General features: G+C 43.1%; 2 protein-coding genes and 1 pseudogene across 2 annotated transcripts; all 3 read right to left on the reverse strand.

Moving 5' to 3' along the window:
• Nucleotides 1-3,413: 3,413 nt before the first annotated feature.
• On the reverse strand, nucleotides 3,414-4,941 carry LOC137868575 (D(1) dopamine receptor-like). Its single transcript, XM_068705441.1, has one exon. It carries the CDS (start codon nucleotides 4,939-4,941, stop codon nucleotides 3,568-3,570), a length of 1,374 nt encoding a protein of 457 aa, XP_068561542.1. The 3' UTR covers nucleotides 3,414-3,567.
• A 1,054-nt stretch (nucleotides 4,942-5,995) lies between these two features.
• On the reverse strand, nucleotides 5,996-6,636 carry LOC137868579 (glutamine synthetase-like; annotated as a pseudogene).
• A 7,981-nt stretch (nucleotides 6,637-14,617) lies between these two features.
• chrna9a (cholinergic receptor, nicotinic, alpha 9a) lies at nucleotides 14,618-21,130 on the reverse strand. The gene is made up of 7 exons (XM_068705443.1): nucleotides 21,085-21,130; nucleotides 20,842-20,987; nucleotides 19,367-19,521; nucleotides 19,104-19,281; nucleotides 15,835-16,186; nucleotides 14,890-15,500; nucleotides 14,618-14,788 (listed from the first exon to the last, which is right to left on the reverse strand). Exons 1-7 carry the CDS (start codon nucleotides 21,128-21,130, stop codon nucleotides 14,618-14,620), a joined length of 1,659 nt encoding a protein of 552 aa, XP_068561544.1.
• Between the last annotated feature and the right edge of the window lie 329 nt (nucleotides 21,131-21,459).

A 21,459-nucleotide genomic window follows, 5' to 3' on the forward strand; every position in this document is an offset into this window, starting at 1 on the left:
CACCGCGAATGCCGAGAGGCTGCACACGCTTCCGCTCTAGAAACACTTACACGGTACGCTGTGCCGTCTCGCTGTTTTCTCACTCCTGCATGATCAGAATAAACACAAACCTGTTGTCACTGGTGTTATACAGATAATACATGTGATAACTGTATACATTTTCAGTTAAATGGGAAATTAAGAACTGATCCATAGTATGTGGTGTACTTTAGAGGAAGAGTTTGACATTAACGGAAATACAATTGCTCTTTTTCTGGGTGAGAGTAGGGCTGGGCGACATGGCCAAAACCTCTAGTCCGATATACTCTAGGTAATTTAATATCTGGATAACGAGGTATATCATGATATAGCATGTTTTCTGGTAATTCAATAAATAGTGAAATGACCGCATGGATTTGTGTGAATTAAATACTTGACAAAGTACTGAGTATTTTCTCATTTACTTAAGAACTTCGATGCAAAACAATCCGATTTTCTGATAAACGTAACTGTGTATTTCGAATATATGATTTCATCACGATAAGATTCCATTAAAAGACAATACATTATTAATTTGAATTATCGTCCAGCCCTAGCTGAGAGTAAGATGAGAAGATCCATACTGCTTTCCTGTCTTCTTTACATTTAACATATAACTGGAGTCAGCAGCTGGTTAGCTTAGCTTAGCTGGAAATAGAAGGACACAGCTAGCGTAGCTCTGTCAAAAGGTAACAAAATACCAGGCGGCAACTGCAGTTCTGCAGAGTGAAGCCAATGCAAAAGTGTCTTAAAACTTGCATTCACTCTACTGACCAGCAGAGGGCGACTCCTCCGGTGTAATAAAAGAAGTCAGATTGTATAGAAGTCTATGACAAAATGACTCTACTTCTCATTTGATTTATTCCCTCAGTAAATATTGTACACATGAGTTTATGGTCTTAATCTCTAATTTCAAGTCTTCTTCAATATAGCATGATGTTCATTTAGTAGGCTTACTGTGATTGACAGGTCTCTGCCGCTACCAGAGCGGCAAACGGCATCTCTACGTCACTCCTCTGAATTGTGATTATGGGAAATTCTCTTCATTGGTTGCGAAAAAACAAACTGCTTCAAAAAGACAGTCCACAAACCAATGGGTGATGTTGCGATTACTCCGTCCACTTCTTATATACAGTCTATGCAAAATATGCTGAGCAGTAATTACAACCACTCAGTGTCTTACTATATTTTCACTGTACAGTACAGTACGGCTCAACTCAACTAGACTTGCTCGTTTTTGGTTTTCCATTATAAAAAGTGGAGCATAGAACGTGGTACTTATCACCTCGGTGGAGGTTCCAAGCTAGCTGAGACCATCCTAGAAGGTGTTAAAACTGGAGACCACTGGATGGTCAGAGAGAATTGTCATTAGTGTGACACTGGAAATCCTTCACAAACACGCCGTTTTTAAATAGCCATGCTGCCATCAATAGCAAGCGCAATTTTTTATTCACTCGACCCACATTTTTTATTTTTAAATGGAAGAATGCAAAACATTATATGATTAATAAAGTGCAGACTTCTGCCCTCTGTTTGGTAGCGGATGAAAGGATTCAGTAAGTGCAGCATTGAAGATGATTTCAGTTTCACATGGCGTAGCTATGAAGATCAGCTGAAAATCCAATCGATACTGAGGGGACAATATCTGCAGTCGAAAACGAAAAAAAGAAAATGACTTGGTACCAAAAGTGAGTTTAGTAGAGTCAAGTCGAGGCCAAACTGTGTAGTGGAAATGAGGCATATATCTCAGCTGGGAGTAACCCCAACTTCCTGGAGTCTGCGCTGGTTGCTTGGTAGCATGAAATAATCCGGCACACAAAATTAACTACGAAAGCCCTGTGAGGTAAGCGAGAGAAAAACATTCTGGTGATAATTTTTTTAATCTGGTCAAAACTATTTTCTCTCCTGTGTTTAAGATATAAGAACAGATGGAAAAAAAGGGTTTGCCAGGATAATCTGTTAAAACAAGTGGCAGGAGACAGCATTTTTGTGGGTTTGTTGTTGTAATTCTCAATTCGGCCACAAGAGGCTGAAGTACACCGCTACGCTACCCCCATGTTTATCGTGTGTTAGCAATATAATTTGCTGCACCTAACATGAATGCTTTTAGAATATGGGGTAGTAGTTCACTTTAACCCTCTTGTGGTCGAAATAAGTATCACAACAACAATTATTTACATTTTTCACTTGTTTGACAGACAAAAAAAAAGAAATTAAGGAACTTAGAATAAAATTGTCATGACAAAATCTTTTTCCACCTGTTCTTTAGTAATAAAAAGAATGGAAAACAATTTCAATCAGATTTTCTAAATGCTAGTCAGTGGATTTTGTTACCTTTGTACAGAACCAGGATGGCCATGTTCCCCTGCTTCTTTATGCTAGGCTAAGCTAACTGCTGGTTGCAAAATTCTCACCTGAAGTTGGAATTATGATTCTCTATACACATAAACGTTTACTCAGAGAAAGGTGTTATGGGTAATCATAGGTCTAGCTGAGCTGTCCCCCTCTGTTTCCAGTTTTTATGCTAAGCTAACATGCTGCCGGCTGTGGCTTCATATTTAGTGGACAGATATGAGAAAGGTATCAATCTTCTCACCTAACTCTCGGCAGGAAAGTGAAAAAGTGCATTTCCCGAAAGAACTGTTCCTTCACATCCTGTAACAGCAATTTAATCACAACCACCAAAGTATTTGCAGCTCAGGATGGAATCATGAATCTGGTCGGCCCCGTTAAGACTGGTGGTCCCTTGAGGCTGTACCACACGCTTTCACATTGAAGACTAACAAGGAGGTCTCATTAAACAGAAATGAACAGATGCTACTCTGTGGAGAGTTCATCGCGGAGCAGGGTTGTCACCGTAAAAGCTTCTGTGTTCTCGCTGGTCAGGGCATCTTTCACAGGAACAACCTTTACAAATTATTCATGTTTGTTTCTTTCAGTGGATAAAGGGGGGGGGGGGGGGGGGGGGGCAGAGTGCATAGTGCATCCACACAAGATGGCACAGCTGACGGGTGCTAATGTGAGTTAGTTACATAATCCCATTTCTAGAGATTCAGAGAAATCCTGACCTCATGATAGCTGTCTCTCCACGGAATTCCATGCATGTTTTAGCAAATGAGAATGTAAGGTCAATGTACAATGAACATCAATTCTAATCCAAACACTATGCAAAAACTATGGATGAGGGAAAGGCGATTGCATCAGGAAAAAGGAAAAAAGGTCCTCTCTTGAATTTTTACAAGCTCAAAACAAAATGTAATGCATTTTATGAAGACTGCCAAATGTTTGTTGGGTCAAATTTGAATACAAATAAGCTATAAACCCCACAGACAGAGACAGATAAAAAATAACAGCTCAAACACCTCTAATTATGCAAGAAGATTTACTGGTGAAAACTGTTTTTCATATGAATGGTACAAATAGGGATGATGGGAGATATTTTGTATCGTGTAGTGGAGCTTTTTCTTCACGTTGATGACCTCTGGAGCACGCTTCACGCATCACCTTCTCTGCCTGTTTTGTCCCGCGGGATTTCACAAGTGGTGTCACTTATATCGGTATCTGCGTCAGTCCGTCCTTGTCGTAGCGCTCCTCGGTGTCCGTCACCTGCTCCGTTGTCGTCCCTCTGTGGTACAACACCGTCACCGGTGTGTTCCCGCTGTCTTCGCTCCCCCTGAGAGTCGTGGTGCAGGAGACGTCCAGCTTCACGTTCAGCGGGCTCTCGCGCCTCGGGCGTCCGGACTCGTTGCTCGCCATCGCCGTCCCCACCGCTGCGCTCACCGCGGTCCAGCAGCCGCGTCCGCGGCAGCGCAACAGGCGCAGGAAGGCGTCTCTGAAGTCCGCGTTGAACGCATAGATGACCGGGTTGAGGGACGAGTTGCTCCAGCCGATCCACACGAAGACGTCGAAGGTTTTCTCGCCGACGCAGTGAGGGCCCCACCGGGCCCCTGTGGCCTTTGGCCCGGGACAGAAGGGCAGAGCGCAGTTCAGGACAAAGAATGGCAACCAGCAGCACACAAAAACACCCATGATGATGCTCAGAGTTTTGAGGACCTTCGTCTCCTTTCTGATGGAGACTTTGAGCTCCCGGTGGGACTCATCGGGGCGCTGAGACTCGGGATGAAGACCGACGTGCGACTGACAGGAATTGGCGCCTATTTCCGTGCACAGGTGAGGACACAGCTCAGGTACGTCCGAGCGGCAACTCTGCGCGTGCTCCGCTGCCCGCTCCAGGGTGGATATCATCTGGATCTGTATCTGGGCTATCCGGTAGATGCGGGTGTAAGTGACGATCATGACAGCCACGGGGATGTAGAAGCTGATGAGGGAGGAGGAGATGGCGTACGTGCGGCTCAAGCTGGAGTCACAGCTCCCGTCAACGCTCTCACCGCGAGGCACATGATCCTCCACGGCCGGATCAGCCGCGTCCGCGCGGTGCCAGTTCAGCTGCACGGGCACGAAGGAGATGACCACGGAGACCGTCCAGGTCACGCCGATCATCACAGAGGCCACCTTCTTGTTCATTCTCCTCTCATAGAGGAACGGGCTGGAGATGGCCCAGTATCGGTCCACGCTGATGACGCACAGGTTGAGGATGGAGGCCGTGGAGCACATGATGTCGCAGGCCAGCCAGGTCTTGCAGAACCCGCTGAACGGCCAGAAGCCGGCCACCTCGGCCGCGGCTTTCCACGGCATTACCAGCACGGCGACCAGGAGGTCCGACAGAGCCAGGGACACGATGAAGATGTTGGTCACTTTTGCGCGCAGGTGCCGGAAGCGACAGACGGCGGCGCACACCGTGAAGTTGCCAAAAAGCGTCCAGACGATGAGCAGCGCCAGGACGCAGCCCGTTAGGGCTCGGTGCGCAGGTAACTCCGCACGGCCGCCGGCTCCTACCAGAGCCAAGCCGGTGGTGTTATTCATTGCCCGGTCCTGCGCAAGGCCATTAGTCAATCTAGAAGGACGAGAAGAAATCCATCCGTTCGTTCCATTAAAAGAAAAAACTAAGTCCCTCAGAGTGTTGAGCGCGCGTCCTGCTCCATGCGGACTGATCTGTGTTGCTGCTCCGAGCGCAGAGCAGATTTTACTGGGGGAACACATGCACCACCAGCTGGTGTACCCACAACACACACAGCGCAGAGACGCGCGGCGCCGAGAGGAAGTTTGACAGAAAAGATGAAGACATTTTAAATGAGCTGTATTCATTTAAGTCACACTGTGCCATTAGGACTTAGCTGCTTAAAGTGAGTACAGGGCGACATCAGACTACAGTAATGACTATTTGTTTTTTTATTTATAGGCCTACAGCACCTTTCATAACAAATAAGTGCTTTATAGTTTAGCATGGCTAAATACAACAGGCACATAAAGTACTGAACAATACACTCTAATAGATAAAAACAAAACTGGAAAATTAGAAAAACTGTATATACATCACGGTATTACATGTTTAAATACATAGTCTATATTAAATAACTGCATGTTTTTTATAGTATAGGGTGTGAATTAAATTTACAAATGAAAAGTATTTTCTCATTTTATTAAGAGCTTTAGTGCAAAATGATCAGATTTCTGAGAAATGTAAGTCCTGCTTGTTATTAACAATTTAAAAAACATAATTGTATACGTATATGTATTATATGTATATAATTGTGTACTTCTTATAATATTCTGAGGAAAAACCATCTAACCCAGGCGATTTATAGGGCTTCATTAAAGAGATTGCAGTTTTTTCATGACTACCCACCTCTGGATCAGCCTCTGATTTATAAAGTGTGCTGTAAAAACTTGCTAATATCCTAGTAATTTCCTTTATATTTGTCACCAATTTCATCTTTGACCACTGGTATAGCATAACTAGTCTATTTTTGTTGTAACTGTCTGTTTTCCAGATTTTCCCCACTCTCATAGAAATTACTTTTTATTCTGAATAGGGCATACTCTGCTTTTTTGTTGTATATTTCACTTAATTTAAATTTTAGGTTGCACCATTGTTTAAGCAGTCCAGCAGACAGGTCTCAACCAAGGCTCTCGTCACAGCGTAAGGGTCACAGATGGCAGCAGGATGTCTGTCCTCGAGTTAACCGTAGCCCATGCGACTGATGTGGCCCGGGACGCAGACACTAACAGTGCGACAGTCTATGCCTGCAGAGAAGTCATGGTAACTGGAGGTACCAATTTTACCGGTGAGGCGACTCGTGTTGTCGGCGCCATTGCGTAGATTGTAGACACGGAGGTGCTGAAAATGACGCTTGCTCAGCCTTCTGATCGCCTCTTCGATGTACCTGTTATTTCACAGAACACACATTTCATTCAGGAGTCTATTTTTAAATGTCTATCTGCTGTGCACTGAGAGCAAAGGATAGGTGTATTTGAGATGTTTGGCACATGTCACTCAGTGGTTGAGGCTTACTGTAGTCCCCCTTCGCTCCCCATCTCCTTGGTGCTGAAGTTGGTGTGACAGCCCGACGTAGCATTGTTGCCCTCGATGGGTTTAACATCCAAGGAGGCAACGACCCCAAAGTCTTCACAGATGCAGTGCAGAATGTAGCGGGCCATCCACAGATGATCCCCCATTTCAATCCCCTCACATAGGCCGACCTGGAACTCCCACTGATGGGACAAAACCACCAATTACAGAGTATTTATAACTTCAATATCTTGTACTCTGAAAGTCAACTGGCTTTGCTTCCTACCAAAGGAACAATGTTCTTATAAGTTTGATGTGTAAATGGTCGTGTTTGACCTTGAAGTAATGAATTTATTTGGCACCTACCATGTAGACAGGAAACATGGGCTTAGACAGACAGAAATAGGGGAATTACATGGACACCAGCTGAACTCAAACCAGGGTTGCAGTTATACGTTCTCATTTCTGGAGCGTCAAACACATACGCTTTGTCACAAGGCACTCCTTTACAATCTGTATGAGACGCACCAGGCTTTCATGTAACTACTAACCTATCAGACAAAATGCTCTGAGAGTGTGATGACGTAGTATTAACACAGGAAAAACACACAGGGAAGAGAGGTGGATGGGTCAAACAAACACAGGTCTTTCAACCAGGACACCAGTGTTAGTGTCCCAAAGTGTTGTTGAGTTATTTTTAAGTTATGTTAGTGATGTTTGTGACATGTTTTCTGTACTTATGTCATGTTGTCAACAAGGTGGTCAACAGTTGTGTTTTTCCTAAACCTAAGTGGTTTTGTTGCCTAAATGGAAGTTTATGCACTTATTTTTAAGACCAACTATATGATGTTTTTCCTAAGCCTAACTAAGCGAAGTGTTTTTGTTTGAATTCCCAACGTTAACATGTTTACTGCGACCGTAAGCTGGGCTACCCAGTGTGCTAGAAAGTGACGCCAAGGGGTCTGACAAAGCGTTAGTATGAGACGAGTTGGTATGGGAACCTGTCGGGTATGCGTCTTACTCTGGACTACCAGACACTCTATGAAGTAATGTTTTACTGTGTCATATGAAACTGATGAGGTTAATTAGGGGCCTATGCTGTCTCATCAACTTCAATGGTAGTTTTAATAGTAATCACAAATCTGCGTAGTGTAGTCTTGGTTGGGCCTAGGTGGTCCTGGGCATTTCCCTTGCTGATGATGTATAAGGCATGTATGATTAAACTGTGGTGCATTCAGGCTAGTAAAGTTGTAATGGCCTACTTTGGTAAACATGTGTTTCAGAGCCTACAATGATTGGTCTTTGATGGGCTAGGCCCTCCTGATTTTCTCTATGCCCAACCACACTGTGATTTTCCTATTCTACTTTTAGTGTCCACTACTCTACTACGAACTATCAAATGAAGGCAAAAATGCTTCAGAAATCTGTGAATTCTGATATGAGGACAATCTCATGTCGTCTCTGAATAATGTGGACTTATTGGCAATATAAGGCAGTAATACATAAAACAGGAATAAAACTATATAATCTCAAAATAATTAACATTTTTAAATGATAACATCGCTTTTTTTGGATTTGGATTGGCCAGATTTGAATCAAGTGGTTACAAATCCTATTTTATTCATTGTGTCGTCGAACTATCTTTCAGTTATAAAGCTGAGATTGTCTTATTTGGCCACTAGGGGTAAATATCCACAACCAGCTAAAAATCCCACACATTTCAAAACCATGACCTTATAAAGTTTATAAGGCTTGCATGTTAGTAAATCTTTTAACGCATCCAGCAGACACTTGGAACCTTGGGTTTCTGGCGAATGTAAGTCCAATTTTCACTCTCATTTTCTTTGGTCTCCACCCATTACTCGGTGGAAAATATGACAGATCCAGGCTTTATGCTAATCTAAGCTAACCAGCTGTTTGTTGTATAGCTCTCTATCTCACACACACACACACACACACACACACACACACACACACACACACACACACAGGACATGCTGCTGTGGATAAAAGCAGACGTTTTGACCCGGAGGCAGAACCAGATGGCACAGCTAAAGTTGGAGCACCAGTGAGGAACACTTAAAATAGCACTCAAGCCATATTTGATCTTTAATGACAACAGGGTTTTGTTTGAATACAGATCTAGATGATGGAGACAGACCAGACCAGAGGGCAGGAGTTGATAATCAGATTATCTCCAGCATTTTTGAGAGTTTGTACTATTTTTGTGCATTTTCTGATTTAGGACATTTTGGAATTAAATCCATTTTGTTGAAATCACATTGTGTTCATTTAAATGTCCTTTCCAAGTGGGAATTAATGATTAAATCTAATAACAATAACAATTTAAAAGTCATAATATTGTACCTTTACACATATGCTTGAAAAAAAGACAGTAACGATGAGTTTATGTATGCTTTAAAATGATAAATCCACAGTAAAAATTTTCATGTTACTGTATACAGCAGGGAGCTCTGACACTCTCTAAAGCTGCGTTCAGCCCTACCAGTCCCATCTCTTGCGCATATCCAGCCACAGTAGTCATTGAGCTGTGTTTCTCCGCAGACTTCTTCTGGGGCGTCTCGTTGCACGACTTCTTGTGAAACTGCTTTTTCAAAGTATACATTTCCTTGTCACACCATTCCCTCTCCCTCCGCAGGTTCTCCTCTAGCTGCCTCTTGAGGTTCTCCTCGCTCACTTTTTGTTGCTCAACCTTAGCCCTGATGAGTTTTAGCTCGTGCTTGAGGGCCATGGTTCTCCTATTCTCCACTCTTTGATTCTCCATCTGTATGTCCCTTTCTCTCTGGTGCTCCTCCCTCTCACGTTGGAGCAAGTCCTCCATTTGCTTTTTCCTGTCCCCCTCCCTCCTGCTCTGCTCCTCCAAGCACTGGGTGACCTCATCCAGCTCTTTCTCCAGAGCGTCTCTCCTCATCTCCTCCCTCTGCCTGATGGCCTGCTCTTTCTGTATTTGCTGAAGTTCCCTCTCTCTCTGCTTCTTTTCATGCTCCACTCTGTCCTTTTGGATCTTCTCCTCCATCGCTCTTGTCATTTCCTCCTCCTGCTCCTCAAGCGTTTTAGTGACTTTGTCAAGCATTTCTTGAAGAGTGACCCTCTTCTCCTCCTCCTCTCTACGTATCTCCATCACTCTCGCCATCTCCTGTATCCTCCTCTCCTTCTCCTTCTTGTCATACTCCTCCACAACTCGTCTAAAGGCCTCCTGCAGATGTCTTGCCAGTTTCTCCCCCTTCTGCTTCTCCTGCTCCTGTTTTTTCTCCAGCTCCTCCGTCTCCCTCTTGCTTTTTTGCTGTAACATATCTAGCTCTTTTTCATACAACTCTCTTATGGCTGCCTCCTGCTTCTTTTTTAACAGCTCCTCCTTCTCATTCAGAAGCCGCCTCTCCTCCTGCAGCTCCCGAGTCAGATCCTCCTCTGCTTTCTGGAGCATCTTGCTGCCGTAGCACATTCCTCCATTACCCTGCATCATGCTGTCCACCAAGGCAAGCAGCTCTGACACCTGCTCCTTGTTCTTGGAGCTCTGGTTGTTGAAGACACAGTACCTGCCCCCACATCCGCCCACCAGCTCAGCAAGATCCTTGGACCTGTCTATCAGACAATGCTTTATGGATGTCCTTTCTTCCAGAAGGTCTCCATGGGTGAAAACCACCACGGAGAAATTCAAAGCATTGAAACCTATTGCCTGTTTAATCTGCCGCACCGCATCCTTCTCCCCCTGAGTAAACCTCCCAATCTGGATAACAAGAAGGAACACATGGGGCCCAGGGTACAGGAGGCTAACACTCCTCCTCAACTCCTTTTGCACCTCCTGTGGCGTCTGCTTGGTGTCCAGAAGCCCCGGAGTGTCCAGGATCTTCAGGTGTCGCCCTCGAAACTCTCCGGAGACCGTGCAACCACGTTGTGTGACGGAGGAGCTGCTAACCTTTGAGTCGAAGACCTTACGGCCCAAGATGGAGTTGGCGGTGGAGCTTTTCCCGCTGCCAGTCTTCCCAAGCAAAACCAATCTGATCTCAGCGGAGGAGGAAGATGGCCTCTTGCCTTAAGAGACAAAAAAAGAATTAGATTAAATATCATGTTAAAAATACACATATGATAATATCAAATTATCCATGGATATGCAATATAATCATTTTCATTCATTATTTTGGACACAATAATTGAGTAGTGAAAATCTGATCATGACAGCTCTAGTTTAAATGAAAGAAAGCCAGAAAGAAAGGATCCGTTCAAAGAAATAAACATAAATCCCAACCTACCTGCACAGCTGATAGAAGACAGCTGCTTGCTAATGGAGGACATGCTGATTCTGGTCACTTGGCTCTATAAATCGAGACTAAAAGAGAACAGAACATCGCTATATAGATCCCCACCTTGTGGGTGTGTCTGGTCCTATGATGTGTTAAACCCCCTCTGAACTTTAACCATCACCATCATCGTGTTTCAAATATCAGTCCGGATATCGTGTGGAGCAATAGTCTGTCTCTGAAACACTCAGAACAGCAGCTCTTATCTCTGAGTAGACAAGAGGTCATGGTCCAGCTGAGGCAAAGATCTGGGAAGCAGGCAGGGATAGCCTACTGTACAAGAGGGGTTTGTGGGGTGTGATCAAAGTCCAACAGACTAGTCATTTGATTGTTGTGTCTCTTTATCTTAAAAGTTATTAATTGTCATTTAGGAACCACAAGGGATCAATAGACCCTTTACAGCCAACATCAGGGTTACGTCTGTTGGTCGGAGAGAAAACAAAGGAGACTGTAGGCAAACACAACTCACCTCGGGAGTATTGGCTAAAGTTACACATGGAAAATATTATCTTTTTGTATTGTTTAGTGCCAGAATCGACATTACATACATTTGAGAGGTTAATCTGTGAATCAGCTCTCTAGCAAGCTTCATTATGGGTAATATGGCTTCTTAACAAGTTTACTAATTCCACCATGCTCTCATGCAACACTGGTTACAAAAAATTATCAGAACAAAGTTGTCACTTATCTGGCTGTATAAACTGTATATAAGAAGTGGACGTAGTCATGGTGACGTCATCCATTGGTTTGTGGACTGATGTTTTGAAGCCTCAACTTCAGCGATTCCGCCTTCGCCATCTTGGATTACGATCGTCGCCATGTTGTTTTTTTCACAACCACTGAACAGAAGTTACCATATTTGGAATGCGGAGGAGTGACAATGTATACGGCTCTGGTAGCAGCAGCGACCTGTCAATCACAGCAAGCCTACCACAGTAAGGTCTATTTGACTCTAAATGGACCATAATTTACTAAATGAACATCATGCTGTGTTGAAGAAGATTTGAAACTAGAGATTAAGACCATAAACTCATGTTTACAGTGTTTACTGAGGTAATAAATCAAGAGAGAAGTAGAGTAATTTTCTCATGGACTTCTATACAATTGGATTTCTTTTATTAAACCAATGATCAGAATGCAAGTTTTAAGACAATTCCGCATTGGCTTCACTTAGCAGAACCAGAGGTTGCCGCCTGTTTCCTACACTGGGATAACAGTGTGTGGATTAAGCATTAAGTCATTACATTTTACTTATTTAGCATGGAGACTACTTGGCTGGTAGGAGAGCAGGCGGGAAGTCCTGAGACTTATATGCACAGCGGTGCTTTGAGCTAAATGCTAACGTCAAAATGCCTACAGGCTCGCAATGATGATGCCAACATGGTGATGTTTAGCAGGTGTATAATGTTCACCACCTTAGTTTGGCTATTTGTTAATCAGCTATATTCAATAGTTGTTGAGATATTTCAAAGTTTTGGACCGACCAACAGACCAACATTGCCACTATAATGGCTAGAAATGTATTTAAAAAACATGCTGTTAGTGCTACATCTCCAGATGTTCTACAATTCAATTGATACATGAAATCTACACAGTGTGTATTGGTTTATGAACTCCACTCGACAGAAGCGGAGGTCAGTCTGTGTAATGTCATCTACCAGACAAGTTATTGATTGTTTCTATCATGATGTGCTGCTGAAACCTCAGACAGTCTGGTGTCAATTCTTTTGTGCCACATTGATTGTGTTATAACTCTTTTTGTGACTTATTAATTAATTGAATCTATTTAAATCCTGCCTTAATTAACAAAGACTTAAGACTGGCTGTTTTTAAGTTTTTTATTAGTAAATTAGAAATTATATTAAATCACACAAAACTAGGAACTAAGATGTTAATTTAACTTAATTTTTTTATTCAAGGCACTACACGTTTGTTTTATTTAGTTTATCATCACTAATGCTCTTATTTTGGTTCTCTTTTGTTGTATCTGTCACAATCAAATCTTGAATACGAGGGCTCACTAGTGGGGGAATCCCATTGATTTATTGTTTTGATAGGATCTATTTTTTTCCAAGTAATGTCTTCATGTAAAGATTCATTGCACTGGGCTGAACAATATGCTAAATTAATGTAGCTTTTTTTTTCAACAATTGTACTGTTACATCTCAACGCCCAAGAAGAGGATCTAATAAACTTCACAGATGTCTTTTGATATCTTAAAGCTGTCTATACGGGACTTTCTAAATAAATGTTGTTACATGTTCTCTTTGCTATGCATGTACCATTTGTTCAGGCAGTAAGTGCACATTCTGATTACAGCATATCTGCCCTCTAGAGCCTCTCCTATGCTCTCACAGGTGATTGAATGCAACAAAGTTCATTCAATCGCCTGCCTGATGAACTGTATGTAGAGCATCATGTCTGTCACACAGTGTGTGTGTGTGTGTGTGTGTGTGTGTGTGTGTGTGTGTCCTTAATGATGGATCATATTATTGCAACGATTAAATACATTTCAGTATCACTAAAATTGCCTATTCTTACCTTCCTGTTGCTATTAGTTCATCTTTCCAAACAGATCAAGGGGAATGACTTCTTAGAATATGTAAAAAAAAAAAAAGTATGAGGCAATGAAAAGAGATTTTATATATTTAAAAAAAGAAATACAGAAATTGAAAGTTTCATCATGTAAAACTAATTAAATTTGTATCGTAACGCAAAAGTGCTGAGACAGTGAGTAAAACCATATTTAATATCAAAGTTTTTTACTGGACCAATGAGCGGAGCGTTAAAATTAGTCAAAAAGTACAGTACATTCACAGTTTATGCTTTGGAGGTAGTAGGCTTTAAGGTCTGAATATGTGAGTAAAGAAAAGTAAACATTCACTCTTTCTCTCAAAGTCTCGCTCAAGTATTCACAATTAATGTAAACCAGTTTCTTAACATCTAGACTAGAAAAAGACTAAAGACTAATGATCACTACAAGGAAGGCCATGGGATTCGCCCTTTTTCTGATCATGTATGAGGTTGTTTCATAAGTCGAGACACCCCAGGTAAAAGCATGGTTTTCCAGCAACAGGTACATTTTTAGATTTTGGACTACTTTGTGTCTTTCAGACTAGTGGAAATTTAAAAAAAACTACAAAAAACAAACACATTTAGGTATTTGTTTTACTACCTTGTCTATTTGCATCCGTGACTTTTGATAAATGCATCAAAAGTCAGCATTAGATATTTGGATATTTAAACGTAACATTTTCAGAAAACTTGTCTCGATGTAGGTAATCAGCTGTGGATGTTTAATGCTGATAACTATTGGTTTAATTTTTGTTACCTCATTTGCCTGGGGTGTCTCCCATCAAGGTTAATCTGCTGGTGCTCTCATTGTAACTGACTCTGGAAAATGGCATCATCCATTCGCCCTAAAACGTAATGTAAGTAATGAGACGCCTATAGCTGGATGTCTCTCTGCTAGCTCATCCATAATGGAGAATTCATGCATGTTCAAGGCGAGGCCTGCATTGTCTAACCGCTCCACTGCTCCGTCACACATGCAAGCACACCTGACGTTAATGAAGCGAGAGGCTTTGATGAACTCCCCCCGCGCTCGTGCGGTTAATCGGATGACTTGTGCGCAGTGACCTTTTCCTCTTTATGTCAAAGCAAAAAAGCAACAATGAACCCGAACACATGCACACGCGTGCGAGCGTGCGTGCGTACACACACACACACACACACAATGCTGACACACATATAAAACAGTAATTTGGTGTTGCATCAAAGTAAAAATGAGGATGAGTCTTGAGTAGTGCTGAGCTCCAGCGGTGATGGGAGGACGAAAGTTATCGCGATGGTAATAAGATGATAGAGGCTGTCAGGATGCCTTGGCGATGATGAGGATGCTCATGAGGAAGACCATGACGAAGAATATCCACATGAAAAACCTGTCCATCACCTTGGCAACCTTCTTCCACTCTGCGGCCTTGACACAATTGGCCTTCTGCTCGCGGAAGCAGTTGGCAATGAACTGGATGTTCTTCACCACCTGAGGATGAGACACATAGACGAACTAGAACGAGCGCTTAAAGAAACTTTAGAAGAAGTAATCAGATAAGTGGGTAAACGGAGATGCCATGGTGGACGCACCTGTTTATGCTGGAGGCAGGGGCAGCAGCAGGGGCAGGCTGGGACTTGAAGTTTCTCCGTGGGGTAGAGAAGCTGCTCCTTCGGCCCTCCGTTGAGGTGCTGGAGGTTTTGCGGAAGAGGAGAGGCCTGGTTGTCCAGCTCGTCCCTCCCAACGTGGTGGTAGCGCTGTGTGGGCTCTCGCTTCCCTTCGCCCCTCTCCAGCCTGGCTGCGTGGTTGCTGTTGTGATTGTACTGGTGGCGGCTGTTGTTGGCGTTGCCATTCGCCTGGCTTTTGTGAAGCTTGCCGTGATGGCGCACGCCGTGGCCGTTGCTGTACTCGTACGGGTCGCCGTTGTGGTGGTAGTCGTGGAAATGGTTGTCAAGATATCCGCCTACACCACCGTTGTTCGCGGGTTCCTCCGGGTACAGCGTGGTCTTCTCACTCTCCGGCGTGGTGCAGTTCTCCCCCACCTCATAGACGAAGAAGATTTTGGACATGTAGTCTATGATGAGCACCTTAGCCCAGTGAGGGACCGGCTTGGCCTCGGCGCCACAGAAATGAATGTTCATGATGAAGATGGTGAGAGATGTGGAGGCTGTGATCATAGTCATGGTGGCTATGTAGTACTTCCCTAGAGGAGAGAACAGGACAGATTCATGGAGGGGTAAGACAACACCTACATAGCAGCCCTAATTTGTAGACTGCGAAGTTGTAATGATCAGGAAAGTCATGCCATGGAAGCCTCTTGTCCTTGATACATCTTTATACATAGACAGTTATTCATAATATTAAATACTCATGGTAAGTCAACCTTATGACATGATAAGTCAAAAGTATAAGACATTAAGCAAACATTGAGAATTACTAAGTCAAAATCATCTTCATGATCCATAACTTTATATTCTAGTGTAGTTTCTATAGTTTAATAATGAGGCAAAAGTGAATGCAGCGAGAATAGTTCAAACCTATGTAGGGCATGCTCTCTGCAGGAGGCATGCTCTCAGCCACCAGCAACTGGAACACGGTGAGTGCCAGCAGCACCGTCACCCCGAGGGATACCTTCTCCCCCGAGTCGGCCGGCAGGTAGAAGCCCAGCGGGGCCAGGAACGAGATGAGGAAGCAGGGCAGGAGCAGGTTGAAGATGTAGAAAGAGGAGCGACGCTTCAGAAGCAGGGTGTAGGTGATGTCGGTGTAAGGGTCAGAGCAGCAGCCGTACATCATGACGTTTCTGACCGCTGGCATGCCGTGACACTCCCACTCCACGTTCTCCACAAAGTCCGACAGGTCGCCGCTGTCCATCCCCAAACTGATGTCCACCTGTGCAGAGGACGCACATTGTGGGTATCAACACACAGGCAAATGTGCTAATGTCATGTGGACGCAGAAACTAACAATCATACTGCATATGTAGTTAAAAACCAAGTAGTTATTTACTCCTTATTTATCCAAACATGCCCAAGTCAGAGGAACTGGAGCCAATAACTGTCTATAGTGGGCAGGGGGCTGGTACATGATCTGTACTGATTACACCATGCCTACTGTATTAGCAGTTTTCAGTTCCATCAAAAGAACAACATGAAAACCAAAACATAACATCAAAAGAAGATGCAAATCACACAAAAGAATCTTTCTCTGTCATCCCATTTGCTTTTGTTTGCGATATACATGATTCAGAGCACTAATATAGCAGCAAGCAACTATTTGCTTGCTGCTTCCATACAGTGGAATAAAGTCTACCTGAGCAGATAATGAAGTCACTGAAGTCACTCTCCCTCTGAGTGTTGTAACTGTCATGATCTTTGTTTGTGTTTAGTTCGGTTTCCTGTTTTATGTTGAAGTTCCTTGCCTTTTGTGTCCTGTGTTTTTTTGACTTCCTGTCTTTGTGGGGGTTTTTTCCCTCCTTTTTTCTGTGTTGTATTAGTCTAGTTAGCTTAGCTCCGTTCCCATTTGTTTCTTCCACCAATCAGCTTTCAGCTGCCCTCATGTTTGCCCACCTGTGTCTTGTTGTCTGATTAGATTCTGGTATATCTATAGTCCTGTCTTTTGTGTCATGTTTCCTGGCTGTATACCTTGTGCCTTTGCACTACTTATCCCTGTGTCACTTATTCCATTTTTATTTGTCATTTTGATAATTTCTGGAAGTTTGCGTCGTTAAAATCAACTTGAATCATCCTCCTGCTTTCCCCGTGTGTCTGTGTTTGGCCCCTACTCTGTTTCCTGCCTGCTTGCTGCCTTGTGCAGACAAGACACAGGTCAGCTGCACATGCACTTGTGCATGGCATGCCTCTCTCTCCCCCATTTCTACACTGTCTTCTTTTGAATTAAGGCCAAATCCTAATCTTTGAAAGTAACTTAAACCTGCAGTAACCAATTTCTTGGTCACTATGGGGTAAAAGAAACAAGTTGTGAACACAACTTGAAAACAGACATTGGCTTATTTAGCCATTACATTACACAAAGCAATGTCCACTATTTCCTATCTATTAGCTCTGTTTTTGGTTTCTACCACTTTACCCACACTGCTCTTTAGCTGCTAAATGCTCCACTATGTTGACCACCTAGTTGCTAACTGTGTCTCTTGTGGGCCGGCCAGCTAAAAAATTATCATAAAGCTCTGAAAGGAGTGGAGATGCAGATTTAGCTGATCATTCTCTGCATTCATCTCTAAAAGCGGCCCACTTTTATGTGTATCAACTTTACAGATGGACAGCGGTGAAATAGATTATGCTGGGAAAAAGGATTGCCTTGTTTATATGAATGATTTGGTATTTGTATTAGGTGTGGAAACCTGCCACCATTGGAATACAATTAAAACTGACACTATTAAAGTAAAAATACAAATGTTTTAGAAGCCACATCTGAAGGGGATGAGTATGGGCAGAATAACTCTTTTCAGGATGGTCTCATCCACCATTCATACTATACCTACGAAAAATAATGTGCCATAATTCGTAGATATCCACAAAATAATTTTTGAATGTTATCCAAGTAATCATGAACTAGGACATATAAAGACCGCAAAAGCACACATAGGACGGACTGGAGTTGCTGTGGTTGGGTCAAACAACCAGCAATCTTTTAGCCAGGAGACCTTTGTTCGTTCCTCATGCGAAAAAAGAAGTCAATGTTGATTTATTTGTCGCGTAACTTGTGTAATGTAATCACGGCAATTCCGTGGTTATTCAAACCCAAACCACAATCTTTTCCTAAACCTAACTAAGTAGTTTTGTTGCCTAGACCTAACTAAATTGATTCCTGGGAAGACAGAAATTGAAATAGACACGTGTTGCTTATTTTCAATAGGAAAATCCCCAAAAAACGAGATGTACCTTTTTGTAAGATATCATACGAACCGTTGTATGAAGACACTTTTCACTTTTTTGTGCTCACCAGTGGGGCATGCCCACATGCAAAAACATGCAGTAAGAGAAACGCGCGCCCGGCCTGGATTTGCCTCTGCCCTACTATATCTTTACAATGCAAATAGTTGTTTACTGCTAGCAGGCGGCAACCTTCATTTCTGCCGAGTGAAGCCAATGCGGAGCTGTCTTAAAACTTGCATTCTCTCTACTGACCAGCAGGGAGCAACTCCTCCGATTTCAAAAAGAAGTCAGATTGATAGGGGGACATTGGGATTTGGCCTATGAGAAAATGACTCTACTTCTCACTTGATTTATTATGTCACTAAACATTGTAAGCATGAGTTTATGGTCTCTTTAGTTTCAAGTCTTCAATACAGCATGATGTTCATTTAGTAAATTATGGTCCATTTAGAGTCAAATAGACCATAAAATGGATTATGCTTTAGGGCGGGCTTACTGTGATTGACAGATCGCTGCCGCTACCAGATATACAACATCTCTACGTCGCTCCTCCGCATTCCAAATATGGTAACTGTTGTTCATTGGTTGCAAAAAAACAAGATGGCAATGGCCGTAAGCCAAGATGGTGAGGGCGAAGTTGACGAACTCAAGACTTAATGACAGCAGTCCACAAACCAATGGGTGACATCATGATGACTACGTTCACTTCTTATGGTTCAGTCTATGGCTGAACCATAGATATATATAAATATATATATTTTATATATATTATATATATAAATATACATAAATGCTCCTTTAAGCATTTACAGCTTCCTAAATAGTCTTTAACCCAGAATATCAACTGATTCAAACCAGACAGAAGGTATGATCCCTGTCTCCTTCACCCGTCAGCCCCTGCTTAAACACACCTGGTTGCCATTGTAGGTCCAGGAGCCGAAGGTGAGCTTGCACTGCTGCCAGTCGAAGGGGAAGTAGGAGACGTCCACCACACATGTGCTCTTTGTGATCGCTGGAGAGTCCCAGACGATCTCTCCGTTATAACGCAGCTTCACATTAGTGCTGGATGCACCTGCATCCTCGTCTGCCCTACGCAGACATACAGAGGAGAGGACACACATCAGTCAGATACACACACGCTGCTCATAGGTGGACTGTGAACCGTGTTACCAACTTGTTGTAGAGGACGATGTCGGGCTTCCAAACCAGGTCGCTGGGGATGTTGATCATCTCAAGGTCGTCATAGTCCTCCTTGTCCCACTTCAGGTAGGCGTCATGCCAGACCTGCCTGATCCACAGGTACGTGGTCAGCACCTGGTTCCTTTCATCCTGCACAGAAAAAACATTTAAAGAGAGAGACAGGTAACATTAAAATAGGTTGTTCCTGAAAAAACTAATTCAAACAGACTGGATGCAGCCCCTTCTTTGAACTCCAGTACGGTGTTATTCAGTGCTGGCCTCTGGTGGTCTCGACAGGAACAGAAGAAGAAGCCACACTCTTCTGTAGCACTTAACCATGAGCAAATTTGCACACCCCGATTTAGTCACTGTGAAAACCGTTGTCTTCTATGGCTCGGGAAAAGTTTTGTCAAAGTCTGACTGAAGTGACATCACATGGGTGTCTCAGCTCTCTTATTTCCTATGTTGCCTCTTTTTCGAATGATTGTTCTTTATTGCAGCCTTTTTAGGAAGGCCAGAGTAAGCCACCCTCCTAAGGCCCTGATCGTATTGTTGATAAAAAATGTATGTTGTATGTTTTGCTGTTGGGATTGTGGTTAATTTGGTCATGTGGGACGTGTATATAATGTACATTGTATATATTCTTAGGTCTGAATAACAAAAGAAGTGATTGTCACTCAGCTTTTCCCTGCAAGAATTTTAGGAAAAGTGAAGCCAATGCTGAAGTGTCTTAAACTTTGTTCTTTCTTATGGCCATCAGGGGGCGACTTCTTTGGTTGCAAAAAGAAGTCAGATTGTATAGAAGTCAATGAGAAGACGGCTCTACTTCTCTCTTGATTTATTACCTCAGTAAACATTATAAACATGAGTTTATGGTCTCAATCTCTAGTTTCAAGTCTTCTTCAATACACCATGATGTTCGTTTCATGAATTATGATCCAATTTATAGTAAAATAGACCAAAAAGCAGGGTATGCTTTAGGGCGGGGCTACCTTGTGATTGACAGGTTGTTACCTCCCCGGTCTAAGTGTTGTCCGTGTTTCTGTCTTAGAACTTTAACCCTTTCACAGTGTTTTTCAGTCAATGAAAGTTAATTGTAACATTTTAGTTGCTAAAAAATGTCTTATTCAGCATTTGGTTGTTCTTAGCGCCACCCTCTCATGTCAATTTTGGTTGCAAAATGCCAAGACGGTAACGGCCAAAAACCAAGATGGTAATGGACAAAAACCAAGACGGTAATGGACAAAAACCAAGACGGTAATGGTCAAAAATCAAGATGGTAATGGTCAAAAACCAAGATGGTAATGGACAAAAACCAAGATGGCGAAATGCTGAATTCAACTGTGGACTGCGGTCCACAAACCAATGGGTGATGTCACGGCAACTACATCCACTTCTTATACTGTATATAGTCTATATGCCTTAAATCTATACTGGGTAATGATACATATGAGATTCCTCTCTACTCACCATATCTTTGATCTGTGACAGGGTGATCTGCAGGGAGACATTGAGGGCTTTGTCCGTGTCGTCCACCGGCCTTAGAGCGTTGGAGTAGTTCTCCATCAGGTCAGCCAGGAGTTTGCGGGCATAATGTCCCTGAGCACCGTGGGACACTGAGGAGAGCAGATGGTTGGTACGACAGCAAATGTAGACAAAAGTCAGAGTTGGCTTCACGATACCGGTCAGATATAAACATCACGCAGAACTGACCTTGTACCAAAAGGCTGATCCAAACCACCAGCGCTGCCTTCCTCATTTTCAACCACTCCCGAGCCGAGGGATGAATTATTCAGCGAAAGCAGTCGTCGAGACGGCCCGAGTCCAGATCCAGAGCGTCACTCTATTCTGACCTCTGTGCACCACTGCAGACGCTGAGCTCTCAGAATCTTACAATACATCCTGTCAGAAGCTCTGAATGCTTCGCTAGTTGTTAGTCGCAGTTCGCCTCAGTGACACTGTCTGTCGGTGTGTGATCGCTGCTCTGGAACAGGACCTGGGGCTATCGCTCACACACACACAAACACAGACACACACAGGTACACTGCAGTATCACATAGCAAACACGTACTGGGGGAAATGTGATGC

The sequence above is a fragment of the Cebidichthys violaceus genome, unplaced genomic scaffold, assembly GCF_023349555.1.
Source record: "Cebidichthys violaceus isolate CVI_PGR_0920_01 unplaced genomic scaffold, fCebVio1.0.p SCAF_119, whole genome shotgun sequence".
NCBI lineage: Eukaryota > Metazoa > Chordata > Actinopteri > Perciformes > Stichaeidae > Cebidichthys > Cebidichthys violaceus.